The following is a 23,934-nucleotide window of genomic DNA, read 5'->3' on the forward strand; positions in this document are numbered from 1 at the left end:
CCGTAACGCTGGGTAGACACCTTTACGTGGTGTGTTACGGGTAAGTTCTACCATGGGCACATTGCCAGCTACAGGCACATCCTGACCCAAAGAATACCTTCCCAATATCCAACTCCGTGGTACTTATTCCTTCTCTCCTATTAACGGTACAGGCCAGAAATAGTTATTCTAATGCTTTTGTCATTTTGTCATAGATTGAAATTAAGGACTACACCCACCTTGATTTCTGATAGCAATCTGGACAGAGATGTCAAATGAAACATGAGTATCACTAGTTTCCAGTCCACGAAATAATGTATAGTAATTTATTTGTTTTCCATATTTCATTATACTTATATTTCATATTTCATTATATTTATTTTTCATATTTTAACATTTTAAGTTTTTAAGTTTCCATATTTTTATAATTTTATATTTTTACATTCTATTATTTTTTTACTTACGTATTTTATACTTTCCTAATCTTACACGTTCATGTTTTATTATTTTTGTGTCTTAAAATTTTCATATTATTATGGTTTTATATTATCATATTTTCATATTTCTTTAAATTTAACATTACGCTTTCTTATTTGATACTTATGTTTTAATATTTTTAAATTATTATATTTCATCTTTTTGTATTTCCATATTTTTATAATTTCATAATATTACACTTTCATATTATTATCATATTTTTATATTATTATATTTTCCATATTCTTATATTTTCTTATTTTAGTATATGCTCACATTATGATACTTTTATATTTTTATATTTTCATGCTTTCACATTTGTTATACCTGTATATGTGCAAATTTTTATACTTTTGGATTTTTAAATTTCAAGTTTCATATTTTATTCTTTTGTATTTTCATAAATTTGTATTTTCTTTTTTCATGCTATCATATTTTCATATTGTTATGATTTCTAATATTTAATTTTAATATTTTAACTTTTTTATCTTTCTTATATCCTCATACTTTCATGTTGTTATAATTTAACTTGCATATTTTCATATATCTATATTTTTCATGTTTCCGTTTTCATATGTTTGTATTTTTATATTTTTATCATTCAATTTTTTATACTTTCATATTTCCATGTTAGGGGAAAATACGGCTTTCACAGATTTTGTTCTATTATCGTCAGGGGGGTTTTTGTCGACCGATTTTTATGAAATTTGGCCACAATATTCTTTGATATGCAAATAATGTTTAGGCCAAATTTGAGCATAATCAGTCGTAAAAAACCCTCCTGACAATAATAAAGCGAAACCTGCCAAAGACGTCATTCACCCTATATATTTTTGTGTTTCAATATTTTTATATTATCTTATTTTCAGATCTTCATATTGTCACATTTTCAAAATTTTATTCTTCAATATCACCCTTTATATTTTCAAATTTTCAATATTTTTTATATTTTTTTGTATCTTAATTTTTTAATTTCATGTTTTCATTTTTTTTTTTCATATAGCAATTTTAATTCTTTTATTACATTATATTTTTATGTTTCTTATTTTCGTATTCTAAAATTTTCATATTTTCATGCTTTTATATATTTATATTATTGTATTATGTTCCTTCATATTTTCATGATTTAACATTTTCATAGCCCACTACAAAACATCCCAGGACGAAAAACTTCACAACCTGCCATGTAACCTTTATGCAGACGACGTCCTGGCACATGACCTGCTATTTGATACTCATAACAATCTAAAAAATAATTAAATTCTTTACAATTTCCAGCTTTTTCTACAAGAGATGGACATCCCGAGTTAACTTTGGCACCTAGTTGATGTTATATTCTACAAATATATATATAAAATTTGATATAATTTCTTATAATAATGTTATCCATTTCACTACATATTTATATACAACTACCGAAATAAGAACTTAAAAAGAACGCGGTGCGTATGGTACGGTATGTCCACGCATCCTTCAACCCCTGTAGATTCGTGATATGTACCATGTTGAAGTGACTACTTGAACACGATACATCTCGAAGAATCATCTCTGCGGCAAACACAACGCAGTGGGCCTGGCCGCTTTGAAGTTTATGTCATACCACTGGTATGCTGTGAGCCTCAATATTGACAAGAAAAATTATTGGGCGTCATCTAACTCAATGATTTTCCAGGATGCTTTCTTTGTACTGGCTGCGTTTGTGTTCGATTAGATTAGATTAGGTTGGTTTTAGTTTGGAAACATAAAATAGACGCCTGAAAATAAAAATAATTAAACTGAATTAAAATAAATCAATTAAATTTTACACTTTTGGTCTAACTTAAAAATGTGTTCCAAGCGTGCCCACCCAATTAAGTAATATTACGAGTGTTGATCACCTATGCTACTAAAAGAGATCGTGATTAAAATGGAGGTTGGCATTGTTATTGCTCATCAAAATATAATATTATTCTAGATATTCTCTTCGGTATGAAAACTCAATCCTAACTGTCTCGAAACTGCTTTCACCGTACTGTCGCCCCGAGCACAGCCGCCACTCCCACTCATAGGCAATGTCCCTCCCATCGCCTCGACAGCCTCCAGAAGTATCTACCAAAAGATTTAAGAACTAGAATGAATTATTAACATGTCCAGCCTTTATATAAAATTATTTGTTCAAGCAAAGGCATCATAGATGCGTCATCATATGTTACGCAAAGGCGTCATCATATGTTACTCCAGGATGGTTATGTTACGTTTTATAAAATCAAATTTTTTGCCCTGATGGTGTGTCGAAGTTGATGATGCTAAGATGCGATGTCAGCGCTGGCATTTATTCCGGTAATCAAGAGGGCTCCGTTTCCATTTTTAACCGATGCAGATCACTAGAGACGCACGTGACTTTGTGCATAGGTCGATGGGGAAAAAGCAGGCTATTGACATCCTATTGTTTAGCCTATCGCCAGATCGTAGCCAGGATGTCCCGGGCTATATTTTTTTTTCATACTGCGTTTCAATGATGACAGCGGTCTATGGCTATTGATGATGATGACACCGCACTTGTCACCGGCTCGGGAAAAAGCGATCCTCATTCACCATGTCGTTCTACCGTACGGAATACCGCAATCAGCTCTCCGTTTTAGCTCTTTTCTCCGAGACGACGACGTCCATTCACACGTCCATAACTTTATGTTATCGAAGCCAATCTTCGCATTGTGTAGCTCCCAATGTCACTCTTCATTAATGCAGCGATCACCTCACTCTAAAAATTTTCATTGTCTTGTAATTTCGAGCATCTGGCCTGTCTAAAGCTCCGAATCTGGCAATGATTATTCTATCATTTATTGGCTCTCCCTAGATAGAAATTAAACCAAACTACCTATATGCTTCCAATACGTAGATCAAATAAAAAATAAACATGATTATATTTCCGAACTCATTTATCAGGTACCCTCATACGCATTTATTTTCCATGTTTAATGGAACTTATGTGTACATGTGACATTCATAATATATTATTTTTTTACTTGACCAGTCGAATCTGCGTAGATTCTCCATTCCTTAATCTGATCTAGGGTCTTTTCTTCTCTGTCTGTCAATTCCGCGTAAAGATTGTGAAATAGTACCCCATCAAAAAGTAGAAACGGTTGCTCTTCGAATCCCAATAGGCGCCCAGCTTTGTTAAAATGATTGTAAATCTTCAGAAAGAGAAAAGCAATTCGAAACGGGCGCTTGGCGAGCTTTGTGGGATATGATACGGCTTTAACATCGTATGTTCGGAACGCAACGTCATGTGCCACTTGAAGCAGAGTATCGGCTTCCACTATCTGGATCATTTGCTTCTCCACGAGGCAGTAGAGTGTCAACACTGGAGCCCATAATTGTTCCGGCACCGGCTGCAAGCGGCGGTAGTCCAGGCTATCAGAAGCTATCCAACAGTACAACTGGACTCCCACTTCTAGCGAATTGGTTTGGTCGTTATCTTGTTGCGTAATCATGTTCAACAAAAGAGGTGGCTCTACATGCGTTGGAAACTGGACTGAAACTTCCTGAAAAGAGTATCCCGCTTCATGGCTCATTTTGATTACAATTGTTCGCTTCGAACAGTCCGACAGGATGCGTTTATGGTAGAGAATGATACCAGCTTGCCGCATAAATAATTGGATTACCAAACTTGGATAGTGTTCTCCGAATTCTCCTTTCCGCATGTCCAAAAAATACGCCGTCACATTGACTGGCTTATCCGTCCACACCTGATAACAGAAGGTTTGATTCATTTTCATCAAGGCATCAAGTACGGGATCGCTCGAGTCATTGGTATGGTGGATTTCGTAATTCTGTGAATTTGCGGATTAGTTTATTATTTTACGATTTCTTGAGGTTTGACTTACTGTATCATAAAAATCCAAACTTGCTATGAAACGTTCCTTCAGATCATCATTAACAGCAGCTCTTCCGAAGACACGACACAACAAGTTTTCTAGGACTGCACCTATCTTCAAACGATTCGGTAGTGGCTGGCTTCGAACAAATTCCGCCAGCCTTGGGAATTTATCTCTGGGTTGCCCTAGCGTGGAGTGAAACTGCCGAACCTCATCATACTTTATTATGTCATTACCACCCAATGTGGCAAAAAGACGCATTTGCTGGAAAGACAATCCCAAGTTTTTGACCAACGCAACTCGGTTGTAGGCCTTTGTATCAAGAGTGTCAAAATTGATATCCTTGGCAGACCAATAACGCCAAAAGCCTTCGTAGATCATGAAATCAGTGTCGTTCGATATTATTGCCATAGCTTTCATCTTTTTAGCATATGCTGCCATTTCCTGATCGCACTCATTCATTATTGAAATTATCGTTTCTCCATATTTGCGTGCCACCATAAAAAGTGGGTATAACGTATTGTTAGGAATAATTTGGTGAAAACGATTGACTATCCAGGTCAGATCTCGCCCTGTATCTACAGCATTGATGATGTTCAGCATCTTGTGGTACTTATCGTCTTGACGCATCACCCACGTATCGTATTTTGTGTTTTGCACTGGTCCATCAAAAAAGAATACTAACTTTGCTCTTAGGGTTTGTAGCTTTCCGAAAAATTGTTCCAGCAAATCGGTCACTTGATTAAAGCGTCCGCCACATAGCAATCCCGGAAAGTCTATGCTAGACACCGGACGGTAAAGGGCCATAAGGTCAATTACAATGATCGGTGCAATGGGGTTTGGTTCTGCATAATGCCTCCTAAACAAACCAAAATGAGATATCTTTGTTTACCAAATCAAGTAATAGTAGTAATTATAGTAATAATATAGTAAATAATAGTACCTTGTACTTCAGTAATTTTTTTTTAATTATTCATCAAATTTATACCCTACTTACTTTATTTCAGATTCAATGTTTACGCTGACAAAGCCTTTTCTAACATCAGTGCAAATATAGGTTTCCAAATGACGAATCCCCATTGTTTTTACAATCAGATATTATTCCGCAGCAGTGTATATTTCGTTCATATATTATTATTCGCGAAGTCGAAGCAAATTCTGATCTTCCCTCCTAGGGTCTGTTCAAATATTACGTAACGCAATAGGGGGTGGGGGATTGTTTTATTTTTGTTACGATTTGTTACGCAAAATATAGGGGGTGGGGGTCCTTCGAGAAATTGTTACGCGTAACAATTGAGAAAAAATATTTAAATTTTTCAAAAAATAGTTACTGTCTTCTAAATAGCATAAAATACACAAAGAATAATAATTTATTGTATCGTGGTTCACATTCTACCAAAACAATATTTTTTCAAAAAAAAATGTATTTGTTACGCGTTACGCATAGGGGTGGGGGTAGTTCTAAATTTTGTTACAGATTGTTACGAGGGGGTGGGGGGTTCTTAAAAACAACGTTTTTCGCGTTACGTAATATTTGAACAGACCCCTATGGGAAATCCCACACTGTAAACTCGGCATTACTCATTAATGTGCTAAAAATACACATTTTTTGATGACATATGAAGCTGTCAAAATAATGGGTATTTTGAAATTTTGTATAATGCGTAAATTGTGCACACTTTCACGGTTACTGGCTAAAACCCATTAATGGGTACTATGGTACTCATTTTCCCCAAAACCGCCACTACTCATTTAATGAGTAAACCCGTTTTACCCATTAATGGGTAATCGATATTTATGTCAGAAGATGGGTACTATTTTACCCACCAAACAACAGCAGATTTGCGGCAAAATGGGTAAATAAATACCCATTTTTCAGCAATAGATTTATTAGCTTTATTCACAGCTGCAGATTGTTTTTAAAAGGCATTTTTAAGTAAATAACGAACATCATAACACATTTTTATTTACAAAGTACAATTATGCAATATATCTTATGATGAAAAAAAGAAAATATTCATATCCCACCGCGTCATCTGCCATGGCCGTGCTTTGGGTGCTGATAGTCACGATCCACTGCTGACAGTAACGATAAACGCTGATCTCGCCCTGGAAATTGGAATGATGGCCCGGTTCTGACAGCCGTCTTGCATTTAGAGTGGTATTCCTTATCCAGTTTGGCATGGCAAGAATTTATATGGGAATCCGCTAGTCATACAACAAATTAAGAAAATTCGGTAATATTGTTAAATATGCATTTACATTTATATAGGATATCTACTTACGGCTACGTGTTTTCGATCATTTTAATTTTCCACCTCGTTTTTCTCCTGCGAAACGTTTTAATTGCCAAAACCTCGGCCAAAACAAACGAAACATTTCACCCGACTAGAAATCAAGAATATTTTAATCCAACTATTTTTTCACCCATTAATGGGTAGAAAAACGCACATTTTCGAACCTCAAATCACGGTTCAAATAAATTCTCAGCATGAGTATTTTTTTACCCATTTATCCATTTAAAATAATACCCGCTTTTTGACAGATCCATGTACTATCAAAAAATGTATACTTTTTCACCCATTAATGGGTTCTAGCCAGTAACCGTGTTCATCCTCCAAGCATTTACCCATTAATGGGTGAAAAATGAATTAAGCTGTTTGTGATTTCATCATGATTATGTTTTGAAAACGGAAATGGCAGGCGTTATCTCGTCAAGTTCTTGGTTTTGCAAAACGTTAGTTAGTTATATTAATATAAAAGTTTATAATCTAGTTGTTTTTTCGTTATTGCAGTATGTTAGCTAATTATCGCTCACCACCTAATTATGTGCAAAATGAACCCCAGCGGGAATTTGCCTCGACGGACTCTGCTCCCACAGCGGATTACAACACGACGACATTCAGACGTATTTGCTGGAAGCAGATACCTTGGTGGACAGGCACTTACGAATATGGGACTGGGCGCTTTCCTCACATCAAACTTCAGCTGCGCGTCGTATTTGCAGGATGGAGACTTTGGCTGACGGCCACTCATGGATGTGGCTCTGGGCAGATCCCCTCAAACCAAACTTCAGTTGTTCTGTGCTCCGCGTATAGGCAGCGAGCAGAAACCTTGGCGGACGGCCACTTACGGATCTAGGTCTGGGCGGCTTGTTTCAAACCAAACATGAATGACTTCACTTTGTTTCACGCTCTTTTTGAGCGATAAAAGTGCATCAGAGATGTTTGTTGTATATTAAAAAAAAAATGATTGAAATAAAAATGTGAACATTCTAGTGAAAATTCCTAAGAATATAGATGTTTTTATTACATACAAATTCAAAGAAAAATAAAACCGAAATATTCATTCGTCGTAATGCTAAAATGGGTATTATTTACTCCTTTTTCCCAATATAAAATTCTTGATAAAGAGTAAAATTTACCCTTGATTTTGACGTACAAGCCGTTTATCCATTAATGAGTAAACGCTGTTTACTCTTTTAATGAGTTGAACTATTTAACTTCATAATGGGCACTTTTTTACCCATTAAAGAGTACTTTTCCGGCACAGTGCATAGCCCTCTCCAACCCCATCAGTGTTGGTGCTGTGTTTACAAAATTTTCCTTTGTTTGCTGTTAGAACTGTCATATTTTTTTGTTTGCTGTTAGAAAACAACAAACAATGCGTGGAAACACTAAGAAAAATATCGCAAATTTGAACTAGACATCAGGTGAAAATGATCATTTTCATTTTGATTCAGTGTGCAGCAAAAAAAAATTCACTCTGTGATAGTGTTGGTAAAATCTGCTTGGAGACCTCAATAGACTAACGCAAAATGAACTCCCCCAAGAAATTATGACGTTTGAGCGGGTCGCATAATGAACGCAAAATGAACTTTTGTTCGAGAAGACGACCCGCTCAAATGTCAAAATCCTTCGGGTGAGTGAATTCGATGAACCGCTGCACAGGTCTATAGACCAGTGCATGATGACGTAGGTTGACAGTTCACAGAGCTTTTTCACCGGGACTTAGCCTTTGGCGAAGCCTCCGATAAAATTGTTTCTTCATTTTATTCGCATGTAGATGTCCTTTGCGATTGATTTCATGCTGAATGCAAAGAATATCATTGAAATATTCGGATCGCAGCAATTTTAAACTAAAAATATTGCGCATAAGCCCCAAAATTTTATTCCCACCTTTGGGTTTCCGCGCCGAGCACTCAGCGCCAGACTCGGCGACAAGGAGATAGTGGTCAAGTTGGTACTCCTGATTTTTTGACAACTGATGTCGATAGGTTGTGTGAGTGCACCGGTGTCAAAAAATAGAGCTTTTAGCTGAAAATTTAGTTGTCAAATGCACATTTTGACAGCAATGTAGATGTATGAGTGAATGAAATGTGCAAATGCTCTATCGCGGAAGCAGTCGCTGAAGACAAGTGTCAATGGTTTCAGTGACGAAACGAAAAGTTTCAATGCAAAAAGCAATATGAATTTTAATTTTCTCCTCATCGATTTTTCTTCTAACACCTTGTAAACAAGCTCTGTGAACTGTCAAATAAGTGAGGTTAGATCAAGATCTTGCATTGGTCTATTGGTATCTGTCAGAGTTTGAGTAAAACATGGCCGCCATCTCCTCCCTCTGTTGCTCTATACACGGTTAGAAAAAAGTATTTAATATTAGGTACTTTTCACTCAAATCGGGGGTTCAGTGTGGGAACCTAAAATTAAGTAATTTTTTCTTGAAATTAAGTAAAATTCACCTAATATTAAATAAAATGTACTTAATTTTAAATAGAAACTAACCAAAAGTTAGGTAAATTTCACTCAACTTTTGTAAACATGAGATTACTCAACGTTGGGTTCCCACACTTTAATGCCCTTGTTGAGTGGTTTTGCTCTTCATTTTATGACAACAAACGAAAGAGGGAAGGAGATGCAAGAGAAAAAAAGTACCTAAAATTAGGTACTTTTTTCTAACCGTGTACACGGTTAGAAAAAAGTATTTAATATTAGGTACTTTTCACTCAAATCGGGGGTTCAGTGTGGGAACCTAAAAATAAGTATTTTTTTCTTGAAATTAAGTAAAATTCACTTAATATTAAATAAAATGTACTTAATTTTAAATAGAAACTAACCAAAAGTTAGGTAAATTTCACTCAACTTTCATAAACATGGGATTACTCAACGTTGGGTTCCCACACTTTAATGCCCTTGTTGAGTGGTTTTGCTCTTCATTTTATGACAACAAACGAAAGAGGGAAGGAGATGCAAGAGAAAAAAAGTACCTAAAATTAGGTACTTTTTTCTAACCGTGTAGAGTATACTGTTAAAACCCATAAAGAACTGTCATTGTTTCGACTTCGCGAATTAAATCAAGCATAATTTTTCATAACGACGTATGTAACAATTATGAGGATTCGAGAAATCCTTTGCAGAAAGTTGGCAAAACTTTTTCTAAAACTGTTTTAAAACTAAATCTTTTTTCAATATTTTTTTCCGCTGGCATGCATCATTACATGACACGTAATAAGCGTGCTTCACAGTAAAGCTCAGTTCATTCAAATTCATTGTGAAAAACGATAAAATTATACATACACCGGTATGCTACACGTACGTCGGTGTACATTGGTCGGTTTTCCATAGTGCACGATTGACGCAACTACAGTTTTGTTTTGTTTTGCTTTTTTTGTTACATAGGTCGCTCTTATTTCCCATATGTTAAAGCGACGTATGTAACAGTGAGACTTCAAAAATAGAAATTTTTACATACGTCGATTCGCAAAAAGATTGAATTAAAGAATTTTAAGATCTGAAATCAGTAAAATCGATGCGTATTATATGAAGCCGCGTGTGATTGTCACGTTGTATATAAAACCCCGTTTTGTTTACTTTTGTTACATACGTCGTTATGAAAAATTATGCTTGAAATGTTGCAGACTGCAGCACATACACGAAAAAAAAAACAAAACAAAAACATTCACGATCAATGCTGAGCCGAAATTTCTCACCAACACGAACGCACTACACTCACATGAATCTCTACGTAAATTTCATCAGAAATATCATACATTGACAAAAATCCAATCATATCCATAATGCATTAAGGCTCCCCCAGACCTAAGCGATTTCATCGCCGCGACGGCGACAACTAGTCGCCTATCGCTGGGTCCCTGCAGGCAATGTTCCATTTATGTTTCCATACCAACGACGACAGAATCGCAGTCGCAGGGAAAAAAGGCCAATGAGTTTTCCTCCAGCTAGTGTCAAAAAGTACAGTGACCGATTGATTTTTACATACCGACAAGCCGCCATTACCGAGCGTGGAAAGCTGGATAGCGGCTGGTTATTAACGCACACATAAAATTTATTTGGAAATTTGTTTAGATTTTTGCCAATAAAAATGTGTGGATTTTTATTAGTGTAGAGGATGTCACGGGGATATAGGGATAATAGAGGTATTGTCGGGCCACCACCAAACCGGACCGCGCGATTGAGCACTCGTGATGCGACGCGAGTCGCGACAATTCGAATTATATCATTAGTAGTGCGCATCATGCACGCATGTATGTACTATCATGAGCACTGTGGTAGTCACGTGTGGTCATCACGCGAGTGTATATAAGACTAGCAGCTTGATTGACTGAGCTGTATCTCAAGCACTCACTATCGCACCGCTGGTCACCGGTCAACCAGTGTGTCGCATACAGATGTAATATAGTATGCGTACAGTCCGAACCGCAACTAATAAGCATGAGCATCCAGATGATTGAAGCACCAATCACCACATCCCCCTTTCTTTAAATTGAACATGTTCGCTAATATAACAATGGTGTATATGTAATATGTTAATGTTCAAATAATACCCTAGTTGAGGACATGCTGCTTCTAGAGGTATTACAAAATCGTCAATAACGAAAATCGGTTTATTATAAACTTTATGTTATTAATTTGAAATATAAGTCTGGTAATAGTGTAGGTAGATAAATAACATTATTGTCACGAGTTTACATCCATTTTTTCAGCCTATAAATTATTTTATGACACCCATATCCGTTTTATTACAAGAATGTCCGAAGGTCTTAGATCAACATACACGGAAGATAATTACTATTAACTAATGCGATATTGCTAGACATATACTCTTCGAAGATAAGGTTTTACAAACCAAACAGTACAAACCTGATTCATAATACCTACTACTATTTGTATATCGTGCACTGAGATAATGTATCGACGAATATTCATAAACTTAACGCGCTGCGAACCTCGCCTTCTTGTGCCGTTGAATCGTTGTTGAGATCTATCTATTATAGAGCTAAAAAAGTAATAAGGTTTATGCTGATCCTCTAGTAGCTTTGCGAACAAAGGGATAAAATTTCTGATCCGAAGATGACGAGGTCGATTCTCGGTCCGGTCTAGGATATTTTCGGGTTGGAAACCTTGTCGACACTCTGGGTATGTTGTATCCATTGTACCTGCCACACAAGACGCATACTCATGCAATGGCGGGCATAGAAAAGCTTTCAATCAATAACTGAGGGAAATGCTAATAGAATACTAAGTTGAAAAGCAGGTCAAGTTCCAATTGGAATGTTGAATCATTGGAGAAGAAGAGAAGAAGGTTCATGATGATGTGCATATCATTCAAAACATGATAAGAAATTTGAAATTATCCTCAACCATAACTTCATTATAGGGAAGATCCATTAATTACGTAACGCAAAAATTGGACTTTTTCAACCCCCCCTCCCCCCTATGTCACACTTTTTGTATGAAGCTTCTGAAAATTTTGTATGGGTCGTCACACTTCACTCAACCCCCCCTCCCCCCTCTAAGCGTTACGTAATTTGTGGACGTTCCCATATTCTAGTTTCGTATCATACATATTACAACATGATGATTATGAATGATTGCATTTTTCGTTACACACTCAAGTAGGTCTGCTGCCTTATTGAAATATTAATGTTCAAGTATTCGAGTTGCTATGGAAAATACCACAATCCCATATAAAAGAGTTAATTTTTTTGTCGATATCTTCTGAATACATCATTTTGCTATTGTAAGGTCAATGTGTATTATCTAGGGATCGTAATTTTTACTCAATTTCACAAGCAAAGAATGATCACTTCAAGACTTTCGAAAGAAATCGCTATGCGGGAAAAACGAAATATCTGATGAGTTATAAACACTGCTCATCCTCTCACATCCCCCATTCTTTTCGTGCTTTAACCAACAAAACCAGGTTCAATGGTACAAAGGACCCAATCCTAATAATACAAGCCACTCCTGTCGACGTTCTATATACAATTTCTGTAAATGACATAACTTTCGTCCAAATCCATTCCAGAGAGAAGAGTTGCGAGTAAAAGATGTTTACCTTCTTATAAAGGAACTGGTGCTCAACGAGATATTTAAACCTCAACGATGACTGCTGTACGCTTTCTCTAAGTTTCAGAAGCCCACACGAGGGGCCCGTGCAATCCATAAAAAAAAATCCATCCATGTATCAACCCTTGCACTATAACTATACGAAACGTGTGTACTATACGTAATGTGTAATCTAGCACTCCACTATGCCATAAAGAAATGTTTGATCAACACAAATGATCCATCGGTGAACCAATCTGAGACTGAAACCGCTACAATAAAAACAACAGATCATTCATCCATGATTAACTCGAGGATTCACTACAGTTTCCCGTGCGTTTCCCATTTCTCATATATTGACGCACATTACAAACTTGCAACACACATCAAAAACTTCAAGCCAGCCTTCATATGATGTGGACACAATTTGAGTTAACTGCCTACCACAGCTGCACCGCACGTCAAAACTCTTGGTCCATTCACAGTTTCAAAGAGTTACCTGTACGAACCCTCGCCTCCATCACCGAAGTCACCGATTCACGACGAGTCCATCACAAAGTATGCAAAATCAAAAGTATAACCACAAGATCAAATGAACAACATATCAATCTGATGAATGGCAGTGCCACTATTTCCATAGACCTGTACTATTACCCTTGTATCGAGAGGAGTCCATCTTAACGCTTACAGTTCATTTTCAGTGAACTCAATCACCACTACCTACGGCCCTTTCTGTAAACTCAAAGGACCCAATCATATAAACCCTCTCGTCGAGTTAAACTACAGAGTTCTCAGAATTAATGAATTACATCACAGCACACTTCACGCGCTCTCAGTTAATCTAATCACAGAACTTCTGCGCAAGTGAATTCAATCTTAGCTTTCGTTATGGCTAATTAGTCAATTTATTCACACTGCACTTTTACGCACTCGTAGTGAATTTATTCACAACGTTCTCTGCTAACTTTCAGTGAATTTAGTCACAGTGCTCTCCACGCGATCTCAGTGAGTTCGATCATAAACACGCTCTCAGTGAATTTAATCACAACACTTTTCCTCCGTTTTCAGTGAATTTAATCACAGCGTCCTTTTCACGCTCTCAGTGAATTTAATCACAACGCTTTCTGTGCGTTCTCAGTGAATTTAATCACAGCACTCTTTACACGCTCTCAGTGAATTTAATCACAACGCTTATTCCGCGTTCTCAGTGAATTTAATCACAACGCTTTTCGTGCGTTCTCAGTGAATTTAATCACAGCGTCCTTTGCACGCTCTCAGTGAATTTAATCACTACGCTTCCTGCGCGTTCTCAGTGAATTTAATCACAGCGTCCTCTTCACGCTCTCAGTGAATTTAATCACAGCGCTCTTTACACGCTCTCAGGGAATTTAATCACAACGCTTATCCCGCGTTCTCAGTGAATTTAATCACAACGCTTTTTCCGCGCTATCAACACGATCTAAGTGAATTGAATCGCAATTCACTCCAGTTAAATAGTCCCCGTTCATCCACACCTTAGTCTTCTTTTACGCGGTTGAAATTCGTTAGTTTCACAACTATTTGAATACCACCTAAATTTTCTTAGATTATTTCTTAGCAGCTATACTGCTTGTAACCGCATAGTTGTGCCATCTTTGCTGGGTTTCCTATTTATATGGGACATTTATGTAATTACAGGCAGTGTAGACTTATGATGGACCGTCTAAAAATAAACCTTGGAGTACCTCACTTTATACTTGACAGCTATTTTGTTCATGTTCATTTTACTGAGCTTAACTAAGAAAACGTTTATTATGAAATAAGTTATGGCTTCTGTCAATCTTCTAGTTTCAATTGTGCAACATAAGATGCTGATTCTGTCGAAGTAAAATTTACCTTTGCCTTAAATGCTTAACGATGTTTTATGCTCGCTTCTTTCCGATTACACAAATGGATACTATTTATAGATTTACAGAACAGAAGAGTACCAAATCTTTACAGTTACTTATTGCTTTCTAAACCATTATTCTTCACCATCGGCACATACTGAATTTTGAAAGATTATATGCATTATTGGTAAGATTTGGATTCCCAGGATTCCAGAGGATACATTGCTTCTTGAAGAACCGAGTAAACAACGTAATTTACGAAGCATTTAATCAAATATGAAGATTTTGTAATCTTTTCCAAAAACATGCCAAAGTGCAAACGCAGAAGTCGTTTCTCTCTCCAGTTAAATCAATATTATTCAAAACTCGAAACTAAGGTCCAAACTCCGCAGCTTCCAATGTAGCTCTATGGCCGGGCTCCTGAAACCTATTCACAAATAATTAACGCTACACATATCTATATCTATCAATTATCTATGATATTTCATGCTCTGATTAATAGACGGCACTTCTTCGACATTATCGACGTGAAGGCATATCGTAACGCTAGCATCGACTCTGACTACATATTTGGTAATGGTTGAACTGCGCCCAAACTAGCCGTCATCAACAATGGTATGACATCGACGAATGAAAACTGTTATAATACTAGCTCTGAACAAAAACACTTTGCTAGATAATACAACTTTATTTCATTATGTATGCATCAATGGATACTTTTTTCTCTTAATGTACCATTCATCAAATATTAGGATTTTTTTTATTTGTGGAAATAAATATGGGAAACATGACTTACGTTTGTATTTCTGTAACTAAATCGGCGTCATTTTCATTGAAGCACTGTAACGGCTCACACATTGTAACACAATAATAACTAGACCGTCAGCACTCGACGTCAATGCTTCAACACATGGCAGTGAACAAAATGCGCACCTATTATCCATCGCGAAGCGCGAAGCCAAACAAGACCTGACATGTCTCAACAGTACACCGCGTGAGAATTTTTATATTTATTAGCACGCTGACCATCACGATTAGCAATCAATTTTATAAGCACTAAACCCATTCCGTATCAGCAGCACACTAGACTAAACCAGTAAACCACTTTTTTTTCTTCAAAATAACACCCGAAACGCACTTTTTGCAAGGAATTCTTTCAAACACCAGCTATTTTTTTTCTCACACTTTCTTGTACATCACAAATCACAAATCAACCACTGATTATTCCCATTTGGATAATGACAACTTAATTCAATTCACAACAAACTAAACTAACTTTTCCATATTTCCGATTGGGATGAAAAAAAAAAAAAATTTTTTTCCTCGTCGCCACTTGTGGTAGTCACGTGTGGTCATCACGCGAGTGTATATAAGACTAGCAGCTTGATTGACTGAGCTGTATCTCAAGCACTCACTATCGCACCGCTGGTCACCGGTCAACCAGTGTGTCGCATACAGATGTAATATAGTATGCGTACAGTCCGAACCGCAACTAATAAGCATGAGCATCCAGATGATTGAAGCACCAATCACCACAAGCACTAATCAGAAATGAGTTGCGACGTCTAATAGCTGCAGATATTTCATTTTATTGAAAACAAATTTTCGATTTTCTACTATACACGGAATAATAAACCAAACATGTTGGGTACCTATCTGTCAAAACGTACTGATTTTTCCTTCGTTGACATTTAGTGTCTTATCCTCGCCATCAAAACATGTTTCGCCAGTGACGACAGCGACAATCTTCCTCTATAGTTTATTATTGTCGGGCCGCCACCAAACCGGACCGCGCGATTGAGCACTCGCGCTGCGACGCGAGTCGCGACAATTTGAAATATTTCATTAGTAGTGCGCATCATGCACGCATGGATGTATACTATCATGCGCACTAATCAGAAATGAGTTGCGACGTCTGATAACTGCAGATATTTCATTTTATTGAAAACAAATTTTCGATTTTCTACTATACACGGAATACCTCTATTATACACGGTAATATCGGAATACTCATTTTAGGAGTACTTTTTGATCACTTATCAGTGTATTGCTTATACGTCAAATTATGCGTACTTTTAGGGAGTACTTTTTACGCCTTTCCTAGAATGTGGATGATATTGGAAAATGCGTAAAAAGTAGCTTATTGCGAGAAAAGAAAATTTTCATTCTGCTGACATTGTTAAAGTTAGCGAGTAGGTACGGAAATTGTTCGTGATTATATTTAAATATGAATTTTAAACGAAATGTTATTTAATCTTTAAAATGAAGTTCGCTGGTGAGGACATTTAGCTAAACTAGTAAGTATACTCATCAAAACAAACATTTTTATCCATTTTTTGCTTAATAATATTTTCCTAATAGGTATTTGATTGTTATGAACGGTAATATCAGCACGCAGCCCCCCTTGTCCCCGTGGCCTATTCCTGGCATCAGCGACCTCGTTGTCGTTGTTCGAGACTCCCTCGGAGGAGATTCTCCGGAAGATAAAACGGAATCAACTTTGTCTGTGGTCGAACGCTAAAGAACCATGAGTCCGGAGTTGAACGCTTAATAACCAACCTGATGTCAGTTCGAGATTCCCTCGGAGGAGATAAAGAACCATGAGTACGACTCAACTTGTCGGATCAAGCGGATCGAAAACAAGAGAACTGGAGTTTGAAAAGACTGCAGAAGATCGTCAAATAATGGTAAGCAAATTATTTTTTATTAACAGAATCACAAATTCAGAACTTGTTTTTTATGTTCTAGATCATCAAAGCGTAGGATGAATCCGGATTACAGCATAGATTCTACTTACTTTATGATTATTTATTTTTAATGCAAACTATTATTTAATTATCCAATTTTATAAGTGTACTATTTTAGTTTAAAAGTGACAGGACAAAAACAATCTGGTGCGATGTAATTATTAAAAATTGGCAAAAATAAAAAATACTTCGAAATTGAAAAACTGTTTACTTCTTCAGTGAGTAAAATTCATACATTTAACTAATATTTAACTTAGGGGTAAAAAGTATACATTTTTTATTTTTGTCGGAGTAAAATATACACACTTTTTACTTTGCGAACAGGAGTAAAAAGTATGCCTATTTTGACGTATGGGCAATATACTCATAAATGAGTAAACGAAATATACTCCTTTTAGGCGTAGTTCCACTTTTCTAGGATTATGCGTACTTTATAGTTCTAAAAGAGTATTTTCTGGTTACCGTGTAGGGATAGATCAAACAAACCCAAATTTTGAGTTGTTTTCGATCTGGCAGGATCTGGCATTTCTTGTATTCCATCCTTTGATATCAAAAACAGAGAAAGAAAACCACCCAACGATAGAAGCTCGATGGGGAAAGCCAACACTAGGTTAAAGGGGTTGAACTCAAATTTAGGTTGTTTAAACCCAAGGAGCTAGACTTTACTAAGGTGGCGCAAATCAGCGCTGCGTGCCACTAGCTCTCTCTTTTACTTCTCTTAAAAATCAGCCACTGCCAATAATTCATTGAAATTCTAAAGCATTTCCCCCTTTCAAATGTTAAGCGAGATTATAGATGAAATTTTCATGCCATATCTGCAAAAAAAATATTTTTTACTGTGTAATAGAAACATATGTTTCATGTCAAAAAATGTAAACAATGTTTACAGCAGTGTTGTAGTTCTCATCGTTCTCATAATTTAAAATCTTTGGATTAGGTAAATTATAATAAAGGATAGGTATATTTATTTGTTCCGACAGTCTTTGAGTTACAAGACTTTTACTTAGATCAAGGCTTACAATCGACACTTCTTAAACGGGAAACAGGCAGCTACGGCGAACTGCCAAAATTGTTTCGCAAATGGAGAACGCCCAGATTGATTCCTTCCAACTGTTACCAAGCGGAGACCCTTGTCGACTGTGTCTCAAGAAGTGCGAACAATCCTACGGCCTTTACGTAAACTCCCCGGACGGAATTTTGCGAGAGCTACCGAAAAAGATACTGGACTGCATTGCATTGGTTGTGACCGACAACGAGCCGCACATCTTTTCCAAACTGGTGTGCAGCGATTGTATCTGCAAGCTAGACTACTTCTATGAGTTTCGAGAAAATTGCCGTAAATGTCAGGCGTTCTTCAGCGGTATGTTCCCTGGAGGGTGACCAGGTATGGAGGATGACTAACTTTCAACTTTTATGTTTGTAGAAATGCTTATGTTCTGTCAAGCGGAAGCTGCTATCGAACGTCAGCAGGAACAACAGCAGCAACATGCTCATGATGTCCATCAACAGATACTGCCAGAAATTAGCTTTCCTGGGCACGACTTCTTAATGGACGGAAGCACTAATAAGGATTATGAGTACATCATCCAAAGCCTGGAGAAGGAGGACATTTTGTTTTCTGCCAACGTAGAGGCTCTAGAGGTATGGAAGACGGGTTTTTGAAGAAATAAGTTTCGAATACTAATTTCGTTAATTGGATATTTCAGTTGAAAAAGGAGCTAGAGTTTTCGATTCAGCAAAATCAGCAGGAAGAGAAATTTATTCCTATGGTCGAATCCTCAGGGCCGGAAGGTGTAATCCCTAGCGAAGAAACTTGTTTTAATAATCTGGAAGCAATAGTGGAATCCATTGCGCAGCAGAACGCTTCCGTGGGATATGCAATCACCGAAACTGTTCCGGGGAACGATCTCGATTATGACGATTTTGTGGGTATTGAAACAGTAGACGACAACAGAGATGCTGTAAGATTCCAAATCTTTAAATATTCTTTTACTTATCAAGCCCCATTCAGTCAATTTCAGAGATTCAACTTCAGCAAATTATCGAGGAGCCTCCAAAGTACGAGTCTGCAATAGTAACTGTTGCTGTCCCATTAGCGTCAGATGAAACTACGGAGAAAGTTGATCCTGCGGAATCCCAAACCGTGGTTGGGCAGATACCTCTTATGCAAGCCCCAAATGACCGCACATGTGATATTTGTGGAAAAGTCTGCTCCACTCGCACAAAACTGAAAATCCACCGAAACACGCACCTCAACGTGATTCCATTTCATTGTACCTTTGAAGGTTGCCTCAAAGCATTCAAATCAAAGAAAGGTTTGGATGAACACATGGCGAATCACACTGGAAATTTTGCACTGTCTTGTAACATTTGCGGAAAAGGCTTCTTGAAGCAGAGCAACCTAACTAGTCATCTCAGGACTCACGCGGATCAAAAAACATTCCGCTGCAACATTTGTAAGCAAGCCACCTTTAAGAGCAAGAAAGCTCTCCTCGATCACAGAAATCGTCACCTAGGTTTGAAACCGTTCGAATGTGATCAATGTGGGAAGCAGTTTACCAATCAATATCTTCTGGAACAGCACGAGAAGGTCGTCCACACCGGGGTTCGGTTCTCATGTCCTCAGTGCGATAAAACATTCACCTGTAAAAGTTATCTGAAGGTACATCAACGGATACACCAGAATGTTCGACCGTTCACGTGCGAAGTTTGCAACCGAGGGCATGTAACGAGGCGGGATTTGGAAGTGCACATGACTTTGCACACCGGAGTAAAGCGATTTGTCTGTGACGTGTGCGGTAAGGATTTTGCACGTTTGAATGCACTAACGTTTCACAGGAGAATACATGAGCCCCGTAGAAAAAGTTCCGAGAATAAAGAGGAGGATTTGCCTACGGCAAATGAGTAGTAGATTAATAACGTCTTTATTAACTTAATAGAAAAGAAAAATCATTTCAGTTTTCACTAACCGATTGCTCATTGAGCCGGTGACAGCTAAAGTGGTACATTTTGTAACCTCTCAAATCAGTTACAATCCTATCGTAGCATTGACCGACAAAAAAATGCATATAAAAAAAAACAAAAAAAATCGTACATTAGTAATATGTGGTCCTGGAATTAAATTAAAAAAATTATCAAGATTATCTATGTTATACATTTAAAGTTTTGTTATCCCATCCTAATCCCTTTCCCTTGGTGTCAGTCAGATGCCCTCTACACTGCCTATGATCGCATATTTGTAACAATCGACAAAAGTACACTACAAAAATTCCACACATTTTTATTGGCAAAAATCCATTAGTTTAATTCATGATTCTTATTAGTGCACACATAACCACTCTCCACGCGAAGTACAAATATAATCTATAATCAAATAAAATGTATGTGTGGTCTCTAATATGCAGTTATTGAATTTATGTGTGGGTACAAATTGCATATATTTGGGTCGCCAAATTGCAAAAATTTATGTGTGCGACAAATATATTCAATATAAAGAATTTTTTCGGTGTAGGCATGGGAGAAATGGAACGATGAAGTTTATAATATGCATAAGTATGCAAATCTGAATGATTTTCTGAAAATTCCCAAAAATTGCACAAAAACTTTATCTAGTTGGAATCTTCGGTAGAAACATTTCCATTATTTGGTATTTGAATGCCATCTATTTTCGAAAATTTTTGTACACAGCGCATGGCGTACCGGCAATAATGTTTTCCAGTGTTACGGTTATGCTTAATGTTACAAAACAACTTGGTAGTTTTTCGAGTTTTTTGGAACAAACTCTCTTATTTCACCTGGTCAGCTGGAAGAACTAGCAATTTGGAGATGATTCATGAGCCTTTCTCAAAATCGACAAAAATGCAAATGTTATAAATATGCGATCATGGGCAGTATAAACCTATTATAAATTCAAATTTGAATTGTCTAATCTCTTACCTCCTGACACCAAACAACCGCTGACAACAAACGACCGTTTGTAACAACTATTATAACCCGCTATCATGTTAGGCTGTAACAATTACCCTTTTATGCTATGACGATTTTACCACGGATCAGCAGATATAAAAATTACCTGAATCCAGGTCAATGGATCGTATTCGGTAACAGAAAGGTGTCCGCTAAACTACCAGTAGGAGTGCCAAGAGTTGCAAAAGCTCTGTGTGCGCTTCTACTATGCTGATCTGCAGTGAACAATCGAACAACTGTGTCATGTAGGCGTACATCGATCAAAAGGTACCAAAGTCATAGAGAGACGCCATACCAACTCGGTGACCAAGTGATTCATCCACCGAACGTCGGGAGGAGGGGCCTTTTATCGAATGAGCGTTGTCAGCATCGACCGGGCGAGCAGCTGGTAACAGTACTCTCGCGTGTATGCGATGCCACCATGCCTAGGAAAGTCCACCATATGAATGGGAGGCCACCGGCTTACTGGTGGACTCAAGCAATTGCGAACCTGCGCCGCGCCTGCCTACGGGCACGGAGGCGGATGCAGCGAGCACGCACAGAAGAGGAGCGTGTTAAACGACGGGTGGCGTTCGTGGCTGCTAGAACCGCTCTGAAGAGGGAGATTAGATCAAGCAAAAAAGCCTGCTTCGAGGGCCTGTGTCAAAGTGCCAACGCGAATCCATGGGGTGACGCGTATATGGTCGTAATGGCCAAGACACGTGGGGCGATGGCCCCAAAGAGCGGTCTCCAGAGATGCTGGAGAGGATCATCGCGTGGTTATATCCACGTCATGACCCAAGTCCCTGGCCCCACTTAGTGGAGCTGCCAGGGTCCAGGGTGGCCGACGAGGGAAGACCCAAGTAACACCGACATCTTTTTTGCGGAGGTTTAAGATACTTGTTGTATAACGGTTAGAAAGATGAAATACAAAACATAACATGTATGATGAAAGTTGTGAAAAGGTTTTTGTTAAACATACAGCTTTTCGATCATAGAAGATGTTTTGTATTACATTCTCACGACTCGCTGATAACAAGTCATTTTTGACATTTGTTTGGGTTTTCAAGATGTTTAGTTTTACACTCTCAAGACATAAAACATGTCGCCAGGAAGATTTCACGAACTTACAATTAACATGTTTATTTTTTGATATTTGTTTAGTTAGATTATGTATAGTTATGATGCGGGCTCAGCAGAAATCGAACTTTATTTCAACATCTCTTCAGATCTAAGCAATGGATATTTTTCATCGATTCTATCGTCTGTCGAGAACTCGCCATATTGCTGTTCTGCAGATTCGAGCATGTGTTTACAGATGAATTTCTAAATTTTATGTTTTTCATATAGTGCGTATTTTTCTCCAATCAATGGCGCATGAATTTAGGAGAAGTAAAATAAAAAGTTCCACGAGGAGTCATGAGTGGCATATAAAAGCATCTTCACTATAGACACTATAGGTTCCATAGACGAGCTGAGGCGAAGGCGAGTGTAGCCAAACGAACTGTCAGTTAGTGTAGCCAAACGAGCATGACGTCACGATTGCAATCCAAGCAACAGAGCGTGTGACGTCAAATTCACGTGGTACACTGTGAAAAAGTGGAAAAACACACTTAATCGAAATGACCCAACCGTTCCTGCGCTCGTCTATGGAACCTATAGTGTCTATAATCTTCACGAATTTCAAATGCTATGTACCTATGTGTATTATATTTTATTTTATAAATTCATAGCTAAATTTATGCATGCATTTTTTCATCCAATATTGTAAATATTCTTTTGGCATGAAACATTTGTCAACAACGTTTGTTGTATTCAATTTGACAGATCATATTATGTTGAGTGAATGTTATTGAATACTCACTTCCACACGGGGATGACAAGCTACGCCATCTTTGTCGCATCTTTTCTGAATCACCAATACGAGTGCACTGCGAATGCAACATAAATAATTGCGAGGGTAAAAATGATATAAAACGAACAAAGGCATAGACAGTACCTTGGGAAACTAGCATTCTAAATAATTCAGCAAATAAGTTGAACATTCTTAAGTTTGAAGCATGGAATCAAGTGTAAAATTGTTTTAATTGATAATTCGTTAAATTTTTCTCTATTTTCTCATGATTGTATCATGTTGCATTATTGAGTGGTATGGGCGTTTTGCATTATATTCTCCTGTAAAAACGTAAACATTCAAAATTCACGCACATACTATTGCAAAATAAATCAGTATTGGGGTAATTTGACACCGGGGGATAAATTTATCACCCAAAAAAGAACGAACAGGCAAACCTGTCAAAATCCATAGTAAAAAAAATTGGATGTCGCTCCTCTCCTCGCTTCCAACTTAACTTTAGTCTTGTGAATGTATTAAGATGTTGAAATTTTCAACAATTTTAGCGCTGTTTCGGTCGTGTGAAGGTCATGAAACAAGTTTATATACCAAATCATGAACAACCTATATGTTTGAAAGATGAATATTTTACTCTCATTCAACAAACTGTGTTACTTGGTGAGTAACTCTGGCGGAACTTGCGGGGATTGCACAGTCTCTTAGTGTAGGTAAGGCGCCAGGACCGGATGGTATTCCGAACCTGACCATCAATGCGGCCATTGCTGAGGCTCCCGAGATGTTCAGATCTGTCATGCAGAGATGCCTGAACGAGGGAGTCTTCCCTGAAGCATGGAAAAGGCAGAGCTTGGTCCTATT

The 23,934-nt window shown here is 37.4% G+C and overlaps 2 protein-coding genes across 5 annotated transcripts; one reads left to right on the top strand and one right to left on the bottom strand.

Moving 5' to 3' along the window:
• Positions 1 to 3,356: 3,356 nt before the first annotated feature.
• Positions 3,357 to 5,484, bottom strand: LOC134219690 (uncharacterized). The gene is made up of 3 exons (XM_062698509.1): positions 5,314 to 5,484; positions 4,326 to 5,175; positions 3,357 to 4,271 (listed from the first exon to the last, which is right to left on the bottom strand). Exons 1-3 carry the CDS (start codon positions 5,394 to 5,396, stop codon positions 3,450 to 3,452), a joined length of 1,755 nt encoding a protein of 584 aa, XP_062554493.1. The 5' UTR covers positions 5,397 to 5,484; the 3' UTR covers positions 3,357 to 3,449.
• Positions 5,485 to 18,107: 12,623 nt separating this feature from the next.
• LOC134226877 (zinc finger protein 239-like) lies at positions 18,108 to 20,303 on the top strand. Of its 4 annotated transcripts, none has more exons than XM_062707945.1 (5): positions 18,108 to 18,216; positions 18,287 to 18,639; positions 18,703 to 18,920; positions 18,986 to 19,240; positions 19,291 to 20,303. In XM_062707945.1, the coding sequence occupies exons 2-5, from the start codon at positions 18,360 to 18,362 to the stop codon at positions 20,185 to 20,187; spliced, it is 1,650 nt and encodes a 549-aa protein (XP_062563929.1). In that variant the 5' UTR covers positions 18,108 to 18,216; positions 18,287 to 18,359; the 3' UTR covers positions 20,188 to 20,303. The 4 variants fall into 4 exon arrangements, with proteins under 4 accessions (XP_062563929.1, XP_062563931.1, XP_062563930.1 ...); XM_062707947.1 differs by having other exon boundaries at positions 18,112 to 18,216; positions 18,326 to 18,639; XM_062707946.1 differs by having other exon boundaries at positions 18,150 to 18,237; positions 18,326 to 18,639.
• Positions 20,304 to 23,934: the final 3,631 nt, after the last annotated feature.

This window comes from Armigeres subalbatus, chromosome 3, assembly GCF_024139115.2.
Source record: "Armigeres subalbatus isolate Guangzhou_Male chromosome 3, GZ_Asu_2, whole genome shotgun sequence".
In the NCBI taxonomy this organism is placed as follows: Eukaryota; Metazoa; Arthropoda; class Insecta; order Diptera; family Culicidae; genus Armigeres; species Armigeres subalbatus.